This window comes from Aplidium turbinatum, chromosome 13 (assembly GCF_918807975.1).
Source record: "Aplidium turbinatum chromosome 13, kaAplTurb1.1, whole genome shotgun sequence".
Classification (NCBI taxonomy): domain Eukaryota; kingdom Metazoa; phylum Chordata; class Ascidiacea; order Aplousobranchia; family Polyclinidae; genus Aplidium; species Aplidium turbinatum.
This window is the reverse complement of record NC_137484.1, coordinates 19,162,346-19,177,652: the sequence shown is the minus strand read 5'-3', so window position 1 is coordinate 19,177,652 and position 15,307 is coordinate 19,162,346. Positions and strand designations below refer to the sequence as shown.

Below are 15,307 nucleotides of genomic sequence, written 5' to 3'. Positions count from 1 at the left end.
TTGCTAATTTATTTTTAAACCGACCAGCTGACCAGGCAGTCACAAGCTTCACACAGTTGGCGACAACATAAATTGCTTTAAGTTTTGGTGACAAGTAAACATTTCAAAAGAGACTGAGTAGAACTTGTTTCTTTGATTTGGTTGGTTTTGAATCTTTATCCTCGGGCTGGCAAAGCCTTGATTGGTTATTCCTGGTAGTTTCGCATACTTGTAGAGGCTTTTGACACAGGGCCGGTTACCGAGATTGACAGAGTGAAGTTTTCGATTGTTGAAGTGTTGGTGCCGGGGAATTATTCCATCCATTAGGTGCCGCTGAATGGAGAGCGTCCTTGGAATGCGTTGCTCAAGCTCACACCCTGATAGTCGAACCAGCGCCGCTTGATCTTGAAGCTTCTTCATTCATGAAGTCACGCGCTAACCAAATGCGGAGCAAATCGCCAGTTGAATACCATTTGGATGTTCAATCGGAGTAAAGCATATCACAGTGTTCAATAAGCAACTTGTCTTGCCTACAGTGCAGAAGCAAGCTTTTACGCAAAGGTTAACACAGACACGGATTGCCAATAAAATTCTATCTTCACCACAGTACGATAGCATGTGATGTGCATCTTGGTTTATATTTTATTCCTGACTGAGCAGATATACAAAGAAGCTATGAAGCATTTACTTCCCACACCAACCAAGTCCCACTACACCTTCAACCTTCGTGACTTCTCGAGAGTCGTTCTCGGATGCCTACTGATTAAGAAGGAGAGCATCGAAAATAAAAAGACCTTCATCCGGTAATTCCAATACTGAAGTTTACATATTTGACAGATGCATTTTTGTAGTTAGCCAAGTTCTGTCTAGCCGTAGTTTGGACCTGGGCGTCTTTGCAGTTCACAGCTTATGCGGAAGCTTTCTGAAGCTTCGTCAATTTCTTTTTGTAAAGTGAAACGACGTGCTTGCCATGACGCTTCAGCTTTAATTTACTGACTCTTCTTTTGATATATATATGTTACAGTTATTTACTTAAACTTTAATTACCGTATTTCCCGAAGAGACATCTATATTGTGAAAGAGAACTGTTCGTTCTTGACTCCATCTCGAAAATGAATTTTTAAAGCCTCTGCAGGCTTGTCTTGTCAATTTTGGTGCAAACGCAAGTGAGTGAGGCAAGGAAAGCTCAACCACACTTCACTCACAAGACAACCGTTTCAATTTGTGGGGCCCGAGAGGTGGTAACTGATTGTGGCTAATTTCCAGGTTGTTCGTCCACGAAGTGTTTCGTGTGTTCTATGACCGCTTAGTGGACGACGACGACAGAACGTGGCTGTATGAGCTGACCACGCAAATGGTCAAGGAATATTTCAAAGAAAACTTTAAGACGCTGTTCCAGCATTTAGCGCAACCACCTGAACCGGTTAGTTGGCATCTGCACTGACACTGTCTGCTTTGTAAAGCGTTGAGGAGCAACGCATATCTGTGATAAATACAGCGCTATATATTTCATTATTCACTTACTGAAACTGTATTGCATGCCGTCACGAATGATGCAGCATAAACAATCATTATAGAACATTTTCAAGGAGAAAATTTCTTAACTTCTTTTGATCCAGGTTTGTGAGGATGACATGCGGTCTCTGCTGTTTGGAGACTACATGAATCCCGACGCCGAGGGCGACGATCGTCTGTACGCCGAGGTCCAATCGATCGACGAATTTTCTCGCGTCGTGCAGCTCAGTTTGGACGAATACAACCAGACGCACAAGGCTCAGATGAATCTGGTTGTTTTTCGGTGAGAGCTTTTGTGAATTACTTGTATAAGGTTTGAGGTACTTTCTATACCCAGGTGGGCTTTTGCAGCAATTTGCAAGAGAGTCTTCAAGTAAAGAAAGGCAACGTTTTGAGAGGTTAATGTCGAGATAAAAAGTTAAAATTTTTTACAGTATTAAAAATTTTACAAAATAACTCATTGAAAAGACTCATTAATATCGAGTTTTTCGTTCGTGAATTTAACAGAATGCTGTTGAATTTAGCAGAATTTAACAATTGGGTTGGTTTGCATTGGGGAAGAGAAGTGATCACACGTTTTCCTTGGGCCTCAAATGAAAACTAGGAAGCATTAAATAATCACTGTAACCGGTGCTTCGTCATTGCCTTCAGATATCTGCTCGAGCACTTGTCTCGGATATCTCGTATCTTGAAGTCCCCGGGTGGGAATGCATTGCTGGTAGGTGTTGGTGGCAGTGGACGTCAATCCCTCACCAGGCTGGCGGCCGCCATGTCCGGTATGAACTTGTTTCAACCGGAAATTTCAAAACATTACGGAGTTCCTGAGTGGAAAGAAGACTTAAAGGTGCAAATATATATAATTTGTGTGTAGAAAATAAGTGCTTGTATAAAACTTAGATCTTCTGGTAGCTGTATTCGTTGCTGCAGATTGCAGTCCTCGACATCACTCTGTCAGCAGGATCTTTTTATTTCACTCCTATTATATCCATCCCTGTATAAAACTTAGATGCCTTTATAAATCGTAAAACTTAGTGTCATCGCTGATTTGCTGCAAGCTGCAGTGTTTTGAAACTTCGACTTCTTTGAAACTCCATGGCATCGAAACAGTGACAGACTTCTGTTATCTGGGTGATCGGATAAATGGAAGTGGTGGATGTGAAGCAGCGGTGACAACAAGGGCAAGATTGGGCTGGGCAAAGTTCAGGGAATGTGGGGAAATGTTGCATGGCAGAAAATTTTCACTAAGGATGAAAGGAAAAGTATATCGGAGCTGTGTGCGGCCTGCAATGCTATATGGTAGCGAGACATGGGTATTGAGAGAGAGTGAACTGGCAATCCTGAGAACGGAAAGGTCAATGGTGAGAGCAATGTGTGGAGTGAAAACGAGAAGGGAAAAAAGGACTGAAGAATTGTTGGATATGCTAGAGATGAGAGAGACCATAGACCAACTGGCAAGGGCAAATAGAGTAAGATGGTATGGACATGTGATAAGGAGGGAGGAAGGAAGTTTTCTTAGAAAGGCACTAGATCTAAAGGTGGATGGGAAGAGGAAACGCGGTCGTCCAAAAAGAACGTGGAAACAACAAGTGAAGGATGAGTTTAAAAAAGTCGGACTGAAGGAGGAAGATGCAAGGGACAGGGTGAAATGGAGAAAAGGGATTAAGACAATTGCTGTGCGGAAACAATCGGCCACCCCTACTAGTGGGGAACAAACCGACGATGGATTATGATGATGATGATGACTTACGTTTGATTTCGGTTTCCAAAGTATTCTTGATAATACACTACTTTATGAACTCCATGAAACCTCAATTGTGTAACTTGCTTGCTTGTCCGTGTTCTAGTTGCTTCTACGTGGGGCCGGAGCAGAAGGGAAGAAGACGGTCTTTCTAATCACCGACACCCAAATCAAAGATGAATCTTTCCTGGAAGATGTTGACAGTTTACTCAACACCGGGGAAGTTGCAAATCTGTTTGCTGTGGACGAAAAACAAGAACTTATTGAGGTACTTTTTTATGAAATAGTATTTCAGTCTTCATACTGCTGCGCAAAGGCTGTCTGCATTTTAAAGCTCTCAACCAACCGCGTATCTGCGATAAACGCCACACTATAGAAAACGCTCATTACTGACATAAAAAGAACGTACAATCTGTTGATTTTCTGTTCTTCCTGAAGTTTGAATTTAATCTATTAGGTAAAAAACTGTTTCTCGGATTGAACCTGACGACTAAAATTGATCTTTCCAGGCTATCCGACCAGCAATGTCCCACGAAGCTGGCAACCACGCTGATTTCAGTCCCCTCGCAATGTTTGCTTATTTCATCAATCGTTGTCGACTTAACCTGCATATCATCATCGCCTTTTCTCCTATCGGTGACGCATTCAGGAACAGGCTTCGTCAGTTTCCTTCCCTCATCAACTGCTGCACCATAGATTGGTTTCAGGTGTGAAAAGATCATATTTCATGTTTAAAACTAAGGTTTCACTTCAATATGTTCACGATAAACTGATGATGGTGATGGTGGTGATGATGGTGATGGTGATGATGGTGGTGATGATGATTGTAATGGGTAGCAAGCTTTTGACCCTGAAATTATCTGTGTGGTTATATTTATCTATATGTTATCAAAATTGGCCTATAATATCAACATTTGTCCAACCAATATTTTTCAAGTATTTAAAACTTTCACAATTGTAACGCCACTTATCATTATTGTTACTTGATGAAACTTTCAGCCGTGGCCGGCGGATGCTCTTGAACTTGTGGCGAATAAATTCCTCGAAAATCTTGAATTGTCGGACCTCGAGCGAACTGAGGTTGTTCCGATCTGTCAGTACTTCCACACGTCGGCTCGTAACCTCTCCGAAGAGTAAGTCGGGTTGGTGTCTGGCCTTAGCTTCTCTCATAGTGATGAACTGCGGTTAATCATTTGCAATGGATTGCTTTCTTAGATGAAGCCGTATGCGCTCAAATACAGTTCCCACTGTATTTGAGTTCCCAATACAGTTCCCACAGTTCCCACTGTATTTGCCACTCATGGCTATGAAGCGGTTAAGGGAAACAAGTAATAATTTATCGACACACATTGTTGTAATATTGATACGCATGATTGCATGCGCTTTATCAGATCGTCTAATTTTAGATTTGAGGTATTTTCCTTTTTAGCTCTGTATTACATAATTTTTATCGTATGTTGCAGATATCTGCATGAAATGGGACGTCACAACTACGTCACGCCAACGTCATATCTCGAATTGATCGCGTCGTTCAAGAAGCTTTTGAACGAGAAGCGCGACACTGTTGAGAACGCAAGGACACGATACATTGGGGGACTGGACAAGCTCTTGTTCGCTTCAACACAGGTTTAGTTTTGAAGCCGATCGATGTCGAATTGATATAAACCATGCTCTGTGAGATCTATTAACACTTGTAATTAAGCTTAACGAAGCTGTTTTTGGTTTTGCAATTTGAGAGAAGATAAAACAGTATTTACCGTCTTTAAATAATGTTACACAAGCAAATGCAGACAGTGAGATTTGAAAAGCGAATATTGCATAGTTTGGTTTTGAGTAGAAAGATGACTGTTTGTTTTTTTGAACCAAACAACCCGTGTGGTGTTAAACTCTGCCACACAGCTTCTTGTTCTTCAAAAGATTGATCATGTTTGATCAGCTGTGATCTCCTATATAAACTGCTTCCATTTTGTTCTGTCTTCGTAATAGGACATAGTCTGGAGGTATGAAAATTATGGTGGTAGAGCCTCCAAAGTTCTTTCCACCATCGCAGTATCTCGCTAACTGAGATTACATCGATTTACAAAGCTTACATCCCGAAATTACATTGTAGGTGGAAGAAATGCAGAAGGAGCTGCAAGAACTGCAGCCCCAGCTTATTGTGACAGCTGAAGAGAACGCCAAGATGCTTGTAGTAAGTTCCTATCCTTCAGTCCTTCAACTAGTCTCTGATTCTTATAAAGCTTCAGTCTGCAAAAAATATGAAGTCTCTTGCAATATTGACAAGAAAAATAAAATAAATTGCCACTTCACTTTGATGTTATTTTAGTATTTCTTAAACTGAGATTGTTTTACCATGACGTGTTTGTTGTATGACGCCACAGTATTTTATGACATCGCAATGTTTCATAGCATCATTTTAATGTGAGATTTGGTTTACTTATTTGACTTCATTTGCCTAATGCGTCATCGCTGGACCCTGACGTACTTGATTTTGATTGACAGGTGATAGAGAAGGAGACCATAGAGGTTGAAGAACGAACAAAGACAGTGAAAACTGATGAGGTCATCGCCCACGATCAGGCCGCGGAGTCGCAGCATCTCAAAAATGAGTGCGAGAGCGACTTGGCTCAGGCAATTCCTGCACTTGAAGCTGCCATGCACGCTTTAAAGACTCTAAAAGTAAATAAAAATTTACTATTTTATAGCAATCCACAACTTATAGAAAAACAACCCTGAATTTGAGGAAAATTTTTGGTGTTTTCTCTTGAGCTAGGAATTTGTTCTTAGAGAAAGTTTCAGAATTTCAACCATGGTGTTGGTTTGATTGGTTGGTTTTGAATCTTTACCCTCGGACTGACAAAGCCTTAATAATTTATTCCTGGTGGTTTCGCATACTTGTAGAGGCTCTTGACTCAGGGCCGGTTAGCGAGATTGGCAGAGTAAAGTTTTTCGATTGTTGAAGTGTTGTTGCTGGGGAATTATTCCATTCACTAGGTGCCACTGAATGGAGAGCAGTCCTGAAATGCGTTGCTCAAGCGCACACCCCGAGAGTCAAACCAGCACCGCGTGATCTTGAGGCGGGCGCGTAACCACTGAGCCAGCGGGGCGGACAAGCGTGATTTGATGAAACTTCATGCCAGGTGTGTAATTCTTCTCTGATGTAATGTCTCAACATTCCAGCCTGCTGATATCACAATCGTGAAGTCGATGAAGCAGCCTCCTCATGGTGTGAAGTTGGTCATGGCCGCCGTGTGCGTCATGAAGGACATCAAGCCGGAAAAAGTCGCCGACTCTTCTGGAAAAGGAGAGAAGATCTTCGACTACTGGGGTCCGAGCAAGAAGTTACTCGGAGACATGAACTTCTTGCAAATGCTTCAAACATACGACAAAGACAATATACCAGTAAGATGTTTGAACATGCATTAAGTGTGGCGTTAGTTTCCATAAAGTAGTGCCCGCTTATAATATACGAGTCTACTGCATCAGTGAGGCTTAACATAATAATTACAAAATAAAAAGTAGCAACTGGTGATATGTGGTGTTGGTGCGTGAGACTATGGTCTGAAATGTTTACAAAATACTGGACGCGCTGTGAAACCTGAGACTGATAAAATGATGGAGGGCATGTATATAAGAGCACTGTGTGAAAAGAATACGAGTAGAGAAAAAAAATGTTAGTCGATACCCTAGAGATGAGGGAGAGTATAGAAACCAACTTGCAAGGGCAAATTGAGAGATTACATTGGCTTTTGCTGAGAAGGGAGGGTGTTTTCTTAAAAAGGCATTGGATTTGGAGGCCGTATGGAAAAAACGTCGAAGTCTAAAAAGAACATGTAAAGGATGAGGTAGACAAGACCAAGCAGGAAAAGAAAGATGCAGTAGACAAACTGAATGGAGAAAGTAGTTTAAGATAATCACTGTATGGAGGAAAACTTTCAAGGAAAAACTTTTAAGGAAACTTTCAGAAGCTACTCATACAAACAGAATTTACTTTATTTTATCTTTTATCTAAATTTCCTCTGCTTGACATTTTGTTTATCATTGAGAGCACTTTTATTGCTTTCCCTTTCAACACTGTTGGTATTGCGCACATGTTTTCATTTTGTGTACTCAAGGTTGCTGTGATGAAGAAGATCAGAACTGAATACCTCAACAACCCAGACTTTGACCCGCACAAAGTGGCCAAGGCGTCGTCTGCCGCTGAGGGTTTATGCAAATGGATTCTGGCCATGGAAGTCTATGACAGGGTGGCTAAGGTAGGCTGACTGTACTTGCTGTGACAGAAGAAACATTGGACATTTGTCCTTTGTTTTGTCATTTGTCTAATAGAATTTTTATGCATGTTGAATGTTGATGATATTGGAGTTTGCTTTGTTTGTTTGTATTAAGTATTTTTCAAATTTCTTTTTTTACATGTGCTAGCTGAAGATGCTATTAAGTATTACTGTAGCAAAATCGATTTTTAATAAGTTACTCTAAGAGGTTAGATTGTTATGCAAATGCCAGCATTTGATGAATGCAAAATAGCAGAAATAATAATAGTAATAACAATACTATAATAACCTAACTTTTAGTTTTACGGTTTTGGAAATTTTTTGTTTATTTATATTTGGTAATTGTTTGTTTACCGTGAATGCTTTAAATTTTGCAGTTTTGTTGCGTCACTAGTTGCACAAATTTCGAAGACTTTCACAAACCGTTAACCACCGTCTCAAATTGTTTTCCAAAAGTCTTATTCTTTTATTCTTCGTCTTGAAAGGTTGTGGCGCCGAAGAAAGTGAAGCTAGAAGAAGCAGAGCAGTCTCTAGCCGAAACCATGAGGGTGCTCGGAGCCAAGCGAGAGGAATTGCAACAAGTCCAGGACAAACTAGCTAATCTAAAGTTCAAATTCACTGCCGCAACGGACAAGAAAAAGCAGCTGGAGTTCCAGGTCAGTAAAATTGTCTCCTGTGTTTGTTAGTTTGACGTTCTCCATTGAAAGTGGTGAACACTTTTTATCTCCACAAAATTCTTTCGTTTTTGCAAATATGAAAAAAGATATGAAAAAGATATGATATGAAAAATTAGTGCCTCTGTCTTATGTTTATCTTTTTGGACGCGAAAACTCAACCAGCCTGAGATCGTCCGACATAACTTTTCCAGACCAAACTCATATTTGCATTTGATATTATTTGAAAGAAAATATTTGGATTGAGCCCGACCTGACATGGAATTGAACCCAGGTCTTTCAGAAGTAAAAAAAATCCTGCTGTAGCTCAGCTGGCCGCTTGTAATGTCGGTCAAGTTGTGCATCACCGTTACTTTATGACGTCAATTTTCGTCATTTGTCGACGTCATTTTGTGACGTCTCTTCCAGGTTGACTTGTGCTCGAAGAAGTTGGATCGAGCGCAGACGCTGATCGGAGGTTTGGGCGGTGAGAAGGTGAGATGGACGCAAGCCGCAGAAGATCTCAAGACTCAATATGACAACCTCACTGGTGAGTAGTAATTCTATTGCATCACTCTTACGACCGAACTTGCTCGTGGGATAAATTTGAGACATTTTACAGCCAATGTTGACATGGTTTTGTGTTTTTTCTGTCATGATTGCTTCTGCCAACGGAAAAATATCAAAAGAAACAGTGTACAAAGATAAATTGGGAGCCATCGGACATGTACAGAGAATTGTACGTGGTATTTTTTCATCGTTTTTTTTTCGTAAGTTTTCTCTCAGCCGAATGACAGCCTATCATTCTCTCAGGCGACGTTTTGATCTCCTCTGGTGTTATCGCTTATCTTGGGGCCTTCACTGCTGCCTTCCGAAAGCGATGCACTGCTGACTGGACCAGTATTTGTAAAGTAAGTTCGTTGAAAAAATAAATTATTTTTATGTAAATTATTCATGAAATACAATTTTTGTAAAGAGGTGACTTTCTTCAACCATAGACAGATATGGTTGTTTGATTTCATCTGTCTATTCATGAAATTGTTGCAGTTTTACTGATGAACATAAGCGATGACGTAGACGGTGATGCCTCTTGACCTCTGACCCCTGTTCTCGATGTTATTGAAAATTAAAAGTTGCACAAGGATCCATCGTTTAAGATGATTTGATTCTATTTGAATAAGATATTGAAGAAGCCAACTGTTGATTTAAACAGTGGCGAGTTTCATCAATAAATTATACAAGTTTTTACACCTGACTGAGTTTATTTACTTGTTATATTGATGTAAACTGACGTTTCATTTCAGTCCCATAACATCACCTGCTCGGACGTGTTCAGTTTGAGTTCGACGCTGGGAGACTTGATCAAGATAAGAGCTTGGAACATTGCTGGTCTTCCCACAGACGGTTTCTCAATCGACAACGGGGTCATAGTGGATAACTCACGCCGATGGTGAGTTGGTTTGAACTATGAGCCTTTCTCGTTGATCGAATCGCAAAGTCAAGAAAATATTTTGAAAGTTGTAAAATTGTTTTCTTCCGTTTTGATGATATCATTGGTCAATACATAATATGCAAAAAAATATTTTTTTAACTTTTCTTGACGCTTTGGAATATCTCTGTTATTCGTTGTAAGAAAATTATCCCTTTATGCTTCTTTTTGAGCATAACTGTATTGCTTATGCTTGCAATAGTTTTCATTACGTCATTATTTGCTTTATTTATCCGCCACACTTTGATGACCAGTTTGTGAAAATATCCATTAGCGCCACTATGAATAGATGCGCAATTCAAAAAGGGTTGCCGTTTAATGAACGAAAACACAGAACGAAGTAAAATAGTAATTAGCTATGTCAATAAATGAATAGCTTTTCAATTTGGAATGACTAAAACAGCATGTCTTACTTTGATTGAAGGCCCCTCATGATAGACCCCCAAGGTCAGGCGAACAAATGGGTGAAGAACTCCGAACGGGATAACAAGCTGAGTGTGATCAAGTTAAGCGACATGGACTACATGAGAGTGATGGAGAATGCCATCCAGTTTGGAACTCCGATCCTCTTGGAGAACGTTGCCGAAGAATTGGATCCATCTTTGGAACCCCTTCTCCTCAAACAGACCTTTAAGCAAGGTCAGAGTCCAACATGAGTTTTGATTGTGTGCTGTGGATAGTTTGTGTTCAGTGTGTAAGTTTTTACCTTCAAAGATTTTGTCACTGATTTGTTGTATTGTGGACATCTTACTTTTGCTGGATTAGCTATTGGAGACCTGAAGAACTACCTGCTGAGTTGAACAAGTCACAAAATGCAACTTTTGAGAAAAAGCAAGTTAAGCTTTTTCAAAGTTATTAAATTTTTCTTGTCTATGCAAACATCAGCGTGTGTTATAGCGAAATTAAGTCGTTTTTTAAATCATACTTTGCTCTGGGACGTGCATTGACCATCATACAACACTCATACACAACACATTTCTGGCGATAACCTAAATTTCCACAAAATGTCACTTTATTAGTTTTCATGCTCAGGTCTTCAATTTCTTTAAGTCAAAAATGAAGTCCCGGAAAAATAAATTATACAAGTTTCCAAACCTGGCTGGTTTTGTATGTTATTTCTCCACGAGTTTTCCAATTTCCGTATTTTCCAGGCGGTATACTGTGTATCCGCTTGGGTGAGAACGTGATCGAGTACAGCAACGACTTCAGGTTTTACATCACGACCAAACTGCGCAACCCTCACTACTTACCTGAGCTTGCAACGAAGGTCTCTTTGCTTAATTTCATGATCACCCCTGAAGGGTTGGAAGACCAGTTGCTTGGAATCGTAGTTGCGAAAGAAAAGTAAGCCACGTCACTTGCGTACCGTTGATTAACTTAACTCTAATGAACCTTTTATTCGTCGCAACAATTTAATGACTGAAGTGAAGTCATGGCTTATTTGAACCCATAGATTGCGTTGCTAAAATAGCAATTGGTTTAACGTAATTTATTACACAAAGAAACACAACATAATTAAAATGAACTCAAATTATGTTTATTTGTAGTACAAAAAAGGGAACTAAATGCTTTCAATTGACCCTCTATATCCCAATGTTGCGACTTTGCAACAAAATGTACGGCTAAATATTCTGTGTTGGTTGCGCTACATCTTTTTGAAAAAAAAAAATTCGGAAGGTTTGACTATTTTTCTTGGGCACTACCGGGATTTTAACAAATTTCACGGTTTTCTACAATTTCACAGAGCACAAGTTATATCTTGAGCTTTTTATTAGATTTTTTTTTTACTTTTAAGTTAATTATAACGAATAGACACATGTAACTATTGGTTTACTTCTTACAACTACTGTGTTGCTGCCGCTCAACAGTTTCACTGCTGGAATACAGTTTATATTTACGCTCAGCATTGTAAATTTATCATCAAACTTGATCTCACACTGACAGACGTTTGACCAATTTGTGTCTTTTGCATCAGGCCAGAGCTGGAGGAGGAGCGTAATATTCTCATCCTCCAAAGCGCTTCCAACAAGAAACAGTTGAAGGAGATTGAAGATAAAATTCTCTACACCCTATCCTCCTCCGAAGGCAATATCTTGGAGGATGAAAGCGCCATCCTGGTGCTCGACTCTTCCAAAGTCCTCTCGGATGATATCCAAAAGAAGCAACAAGTAACTTTTTCAGTTGTTTTTGTATCACAGCGAGTCATCTTTACTTCAATTTCACGACTCTCTGAACCACCGCATATCAGTCATCAACGACAATGTCTTTGTTGCTTTTCTTTACTTTTATATATCCACGTGCTATGTAAAGTTGTTGTCGGAAATGCCAGTTAGCGAATAATTTTTCTTGTTATAAGTTTCTTTGAGCAAATAAACATAAGAGAATTGACGATGGTACAACAAACACTAACTCAGTTGTTTTTTCTGCAACAAAAAGCCAATTTCCATCGGAAGTTACACGTGATGGTTCTTTGAAAAGTAGTTTTACAACTTAAACTTTTTTGTATAACATTTCATTAACTTTGTCAGTCAATTGTATTCCTCAGCTATGACTCGCTTGCTTCTAACATTCTGATGTTTCAACTTTAGATTGCCGAGACAACTGAGCAGAAGATAGCCGAGTCACGTGAGTGCTACCGTCCAATCGCAAAACATTCGTCCATATTGTTTTTCAGCATTACCGACCTGCCAAATATCGACCCCATGTATCAGTATTCTCTGTCCTGGTTCGTTAATCTCTATGTCAACTCGATTTCCGACAGGTACGGCGGTTTGAATTCTATTCAACCCAATTATTAAAAGCAATGTTGTTCAAATTTGGCTACCAAACCTTAAATTTATTTTTAAAGTTATAGTTTACATGTTTTTGTTAAAGTTCGTCTGATGCTGCACCGTTTTACTGATAAACGTCCGAATTAAATGTACATTTGTTGCATTCTTTTTAATTTTTACAACTTGTTTTCTTCTCAGCAACAAGTCAAAGATAATAGACAAACGCCTTCGCTACCTCATCGACCACTTTACCTACAATCTCTACTGCAATGTCTGTCGCTCTTTGTTTGAGAAGGACAAACTTCTCTTTTCGCTGGTTCTATGCACTAACCTTACAATGTGAGTGACCTGCAGTGCGCTACGATCATTTACATTATTGCGTTATGCTATGAATTCAATTGACCCGACGCTTAAAACAGGAACATGCAGCTTACTTTTGAGTGGGAACCAAAAAATTACTAGAAAAAAAAAAGTAGCGTAAATTTACTTTTTTCAAGAAAAAGAGGGGGTTGCACCCTCAAACATCTGCCAGATTGGCCCATGAAACAAGAAAAGGGTCCGCAAAGGATACAAACTGATTTAAATAGATTCTACAAGTTAAAACGAAAAAAATCAGCAGCCTCTCAATTACTTTTTTAGTCTGATGATTTTCTATGTTGAAGTTACGAAAAGTAACGTTGTGCCTTTTGCACTTGTTCGCTTTTAACCGATATTTACCTTAACAGGGCAAAAGGCGACCTCACAAAGGAAGAATTTCTTTTTTTCCTCACTGGAGGGGTTGGGCTTGAAAACAAACGAGCCAATCCGGACTCGTCATGGTTGAGTGACAAGTCATGGAACGAAATTTGTCGATTGATAAACCTGCCGGCTTTCAAGGGTTTCTTGTAAGTTGCTCAACGATGTCACTGTCTGCTAATTGCAAAGACATTTCGAAAGCGAAAAGCAATCATGCATTCAATATTCCCAATATGACGTCACTGTCTTGATTTTCTTCACTGCCCATGTGCAGAAAAATGTGATATTCGTCACCCATCTATGTAACGTTTTATGATGTAAATAGGCTTTAATCCCCCCCCCGAGACTTTACTATAATGTTTGAACTTTCTAATAATTAAACTTGTTTTAGAAAAATAACCAATCGATTGATTTATTGGTTTAGAGCAGGAGTCCTCAAACACCCGGTCGCGACCCACCACCGGGCCCGCGAAAAGGTTGCCACCGAGGCGCGAGAACACACGTCAGAAATGGCCGTTTGAACTGTGTTATATTTAAAGTTGTTCTAGAAAAACAACCAGGCCATTGGTTTAGTGGAACAGGGCAATTGAATGCAATGAAACTATGAAGTATTGAAGCCATATTGTTTTGATGATCCAAGGGCTCACTTCAAAGAAAATCTCGAGGAATGGCGGAAAGTTTACGACATGAAGGAGCCACAGGGCGCGAAGCTTCCGAAGCCCTGGAACCGGAAACTGAATGAATTCCAGAGGATTACGGTCATCAGATGCTTGCGACCGGACAAGGTGGGTGTGCTAACCCAGACAACAAAATCCGTCATTTTTACATTGATTCAACGTCTGCAGACGTTGAATCAATGTAAAAAATGACGGATTTTGCTGTCTGGGAACGTTACTTTTGTTTGTTCAGCGAAAAGACTGTCATGAGGCCCCGGTTGAAGCCACACACTCATTGGCAACCGGGCTGTTCAAACATCAGTTGACTCTTTCGCGCTAGGTGTTTTCCGACAGCTCGATGGAAAAAATCCGAATTGTTCTTCCGGGCTCGATTATCTATACCTGTTTCTTGAACCGGGAAAGTTCCTCAATTACTAATTTTGTATCCAACGACCTTGAAATTCCCATCTATAACCACTAGGATGTTTCATTTTTTCACGATTTTTGAAATTGAAAATGCTTGGGGTCTAATCAGATTGGATTTTGGCCACAAACAGCCGATCCAAAGTATTTTTTCAATCGGACGACTTTTAGAGGGTGCGCGGCCCCCCCAAAGTTTGAAAATTTGAAGCGTGGGAAAATTTGCAGGAAATATGCGATATCTCGGTAACGGAAAGTGATAGGAAGACGTGTAAGGTGTCAACTTGTGCGGAATGGCCAACTTCCTATCTGCGTTTAATACATTTTGCTACCCTATCTGCAACGAAAAAAAAGTTAATTGCAAAAAACTGTTTTTTTCATATTTTTGATATTTTGTTCTACAGAAGCAAAACCCTTGGAACCAGTAACTACAGTGATTACAAGTTATAGAGAGCAACAAACATGTGCTATGGCATAGGGTACAAGTGTGCATCGAATTTTACATGACAATGGACTTCCTTTCACGATTGGCTTAGAATACCGTCATCTCCTATCGCACAGTGTCTCTCACATAGTATGTAAACGTTTCAGCATAAGCTACCAACACAGAGTAATTAAACAAAACAGTTGACATTGACGTAGCTGTGCAAATCAAGAGTCATACACCATGCAAACGCGAAGAAAATCATAAATTCAACAGTATGTACAATACTTGCGGGCTAGAGGTACTCAAACGCAGCTCCAGGAACAGGGATCCCCAGTCATGACCAGTGAAAGCAAAACAAATAAGCAACATCATGTAAAACGAAAAATCGGGCATGTTACCCAAGAATAAAAATTACTGCCGGCATGTAACACTTAATGATTATTCTTCAGCATTGCTTAAATACGACCTCAGTCTAACATCAACTTTGCTTTGTTGATCAGAGTTGTTAATAATCTTCTTTCGTTGTAGCAATTCTATGATCTTCCCTATTTCCCTCTCATTTGATCTATTGTGGTTGTTGACGCTCTTCCAGAACTGCCTGTTCCCAAACAAAACACAGCGTGCTTGCTTGCTTTGAACAGTGAAGAAAT

The 15,307-nt window shown here is 39.8% G+C and overlaps 1 protein-coding gene across 2 annotated transcripts in view; it reads left to right on the top strand.

The window, feature by feature from the left end:
• The window catches only part of LOC145781578 (dynein axonemal heavy chain 12-like), a 59,181-nt gene that overhangs the window by 32,569 nt on the left and 11,305 nt on the right, over positions 1–15,307 (top strand). For both annotated transcript variants that reach the window (XM_082593250.1, XM_082593248.1), the window contains 23 exons: positions 640–782; positions 1,246–1,402; positions 1,599–1,777; positions 2,146–2,338; positions 3,339–3,500; positions 3,742–3,939; positions 4,232–4,365; positions 4,696–4,858; positions 5,343–5,423; positions 5,735–5,911; positions 6,413–6,634; positions 7,348–7,488; positions 7,992–8,162; positions 8,589–8,709; positions 8,973–9,070; positions 9,464–9,609; positions 10,073–10,287; positions 10,800–10,992; positions 11,624–11,816; positions 12,237–12,409; positions 12,618–12,758; positions 13,145–13,303; positions 13,795–13,939. In XM_082593250.1, the coding sequence (XP_082449376.1) occupies positions 640–782; positions 1,246–1,402; positions 1,599–1,777; positions 2,146–2,338; positions 3,339–3,500; positions 3,742–3,939; positions 4,232–4,365; positions 4,696–4,858; positions 5,343–5,423; positions 5,735–5,911; positions 6,413–6,634; positions 7,348–7,488; positions 7,992–8,162; positions 8,589–8,709; positions 8,973–9,070; positions 9,464–9,609; positions 10,073–10,287; positions 10,800–10,992; positions 11,624–11,816; positions 12,237–12,409; positions 12,618–12,758; positions 13,145–13,303; positions 13,795–13,939 (3,705 nt within the window). The remainder of the gene's footprint in view (positions 1–639; positions 783–1,245; positions 1,403–1,598; positions 1,778–2,145; positions 2,339–3,338; positions 3,501–3,741; positions 3,940–4,231; positions 4,366–4,695; positions 4,859–5,342; positions 5,424–5,734; positions 5,912–6,412; positions 6,635–7,347; positions 7,489–7,991; positions 8,163–8,588; positions 8,710–8,972; positions 9,071–9,463; positions 9,610–10,072; positions 10,288–10,799; positions 10,993–11,623; positions 11,817–12,236; positions 12,410–12,617; positions 12,759–13,144; positions 13,304–13,794; positions 13,940–15,307) is intronic.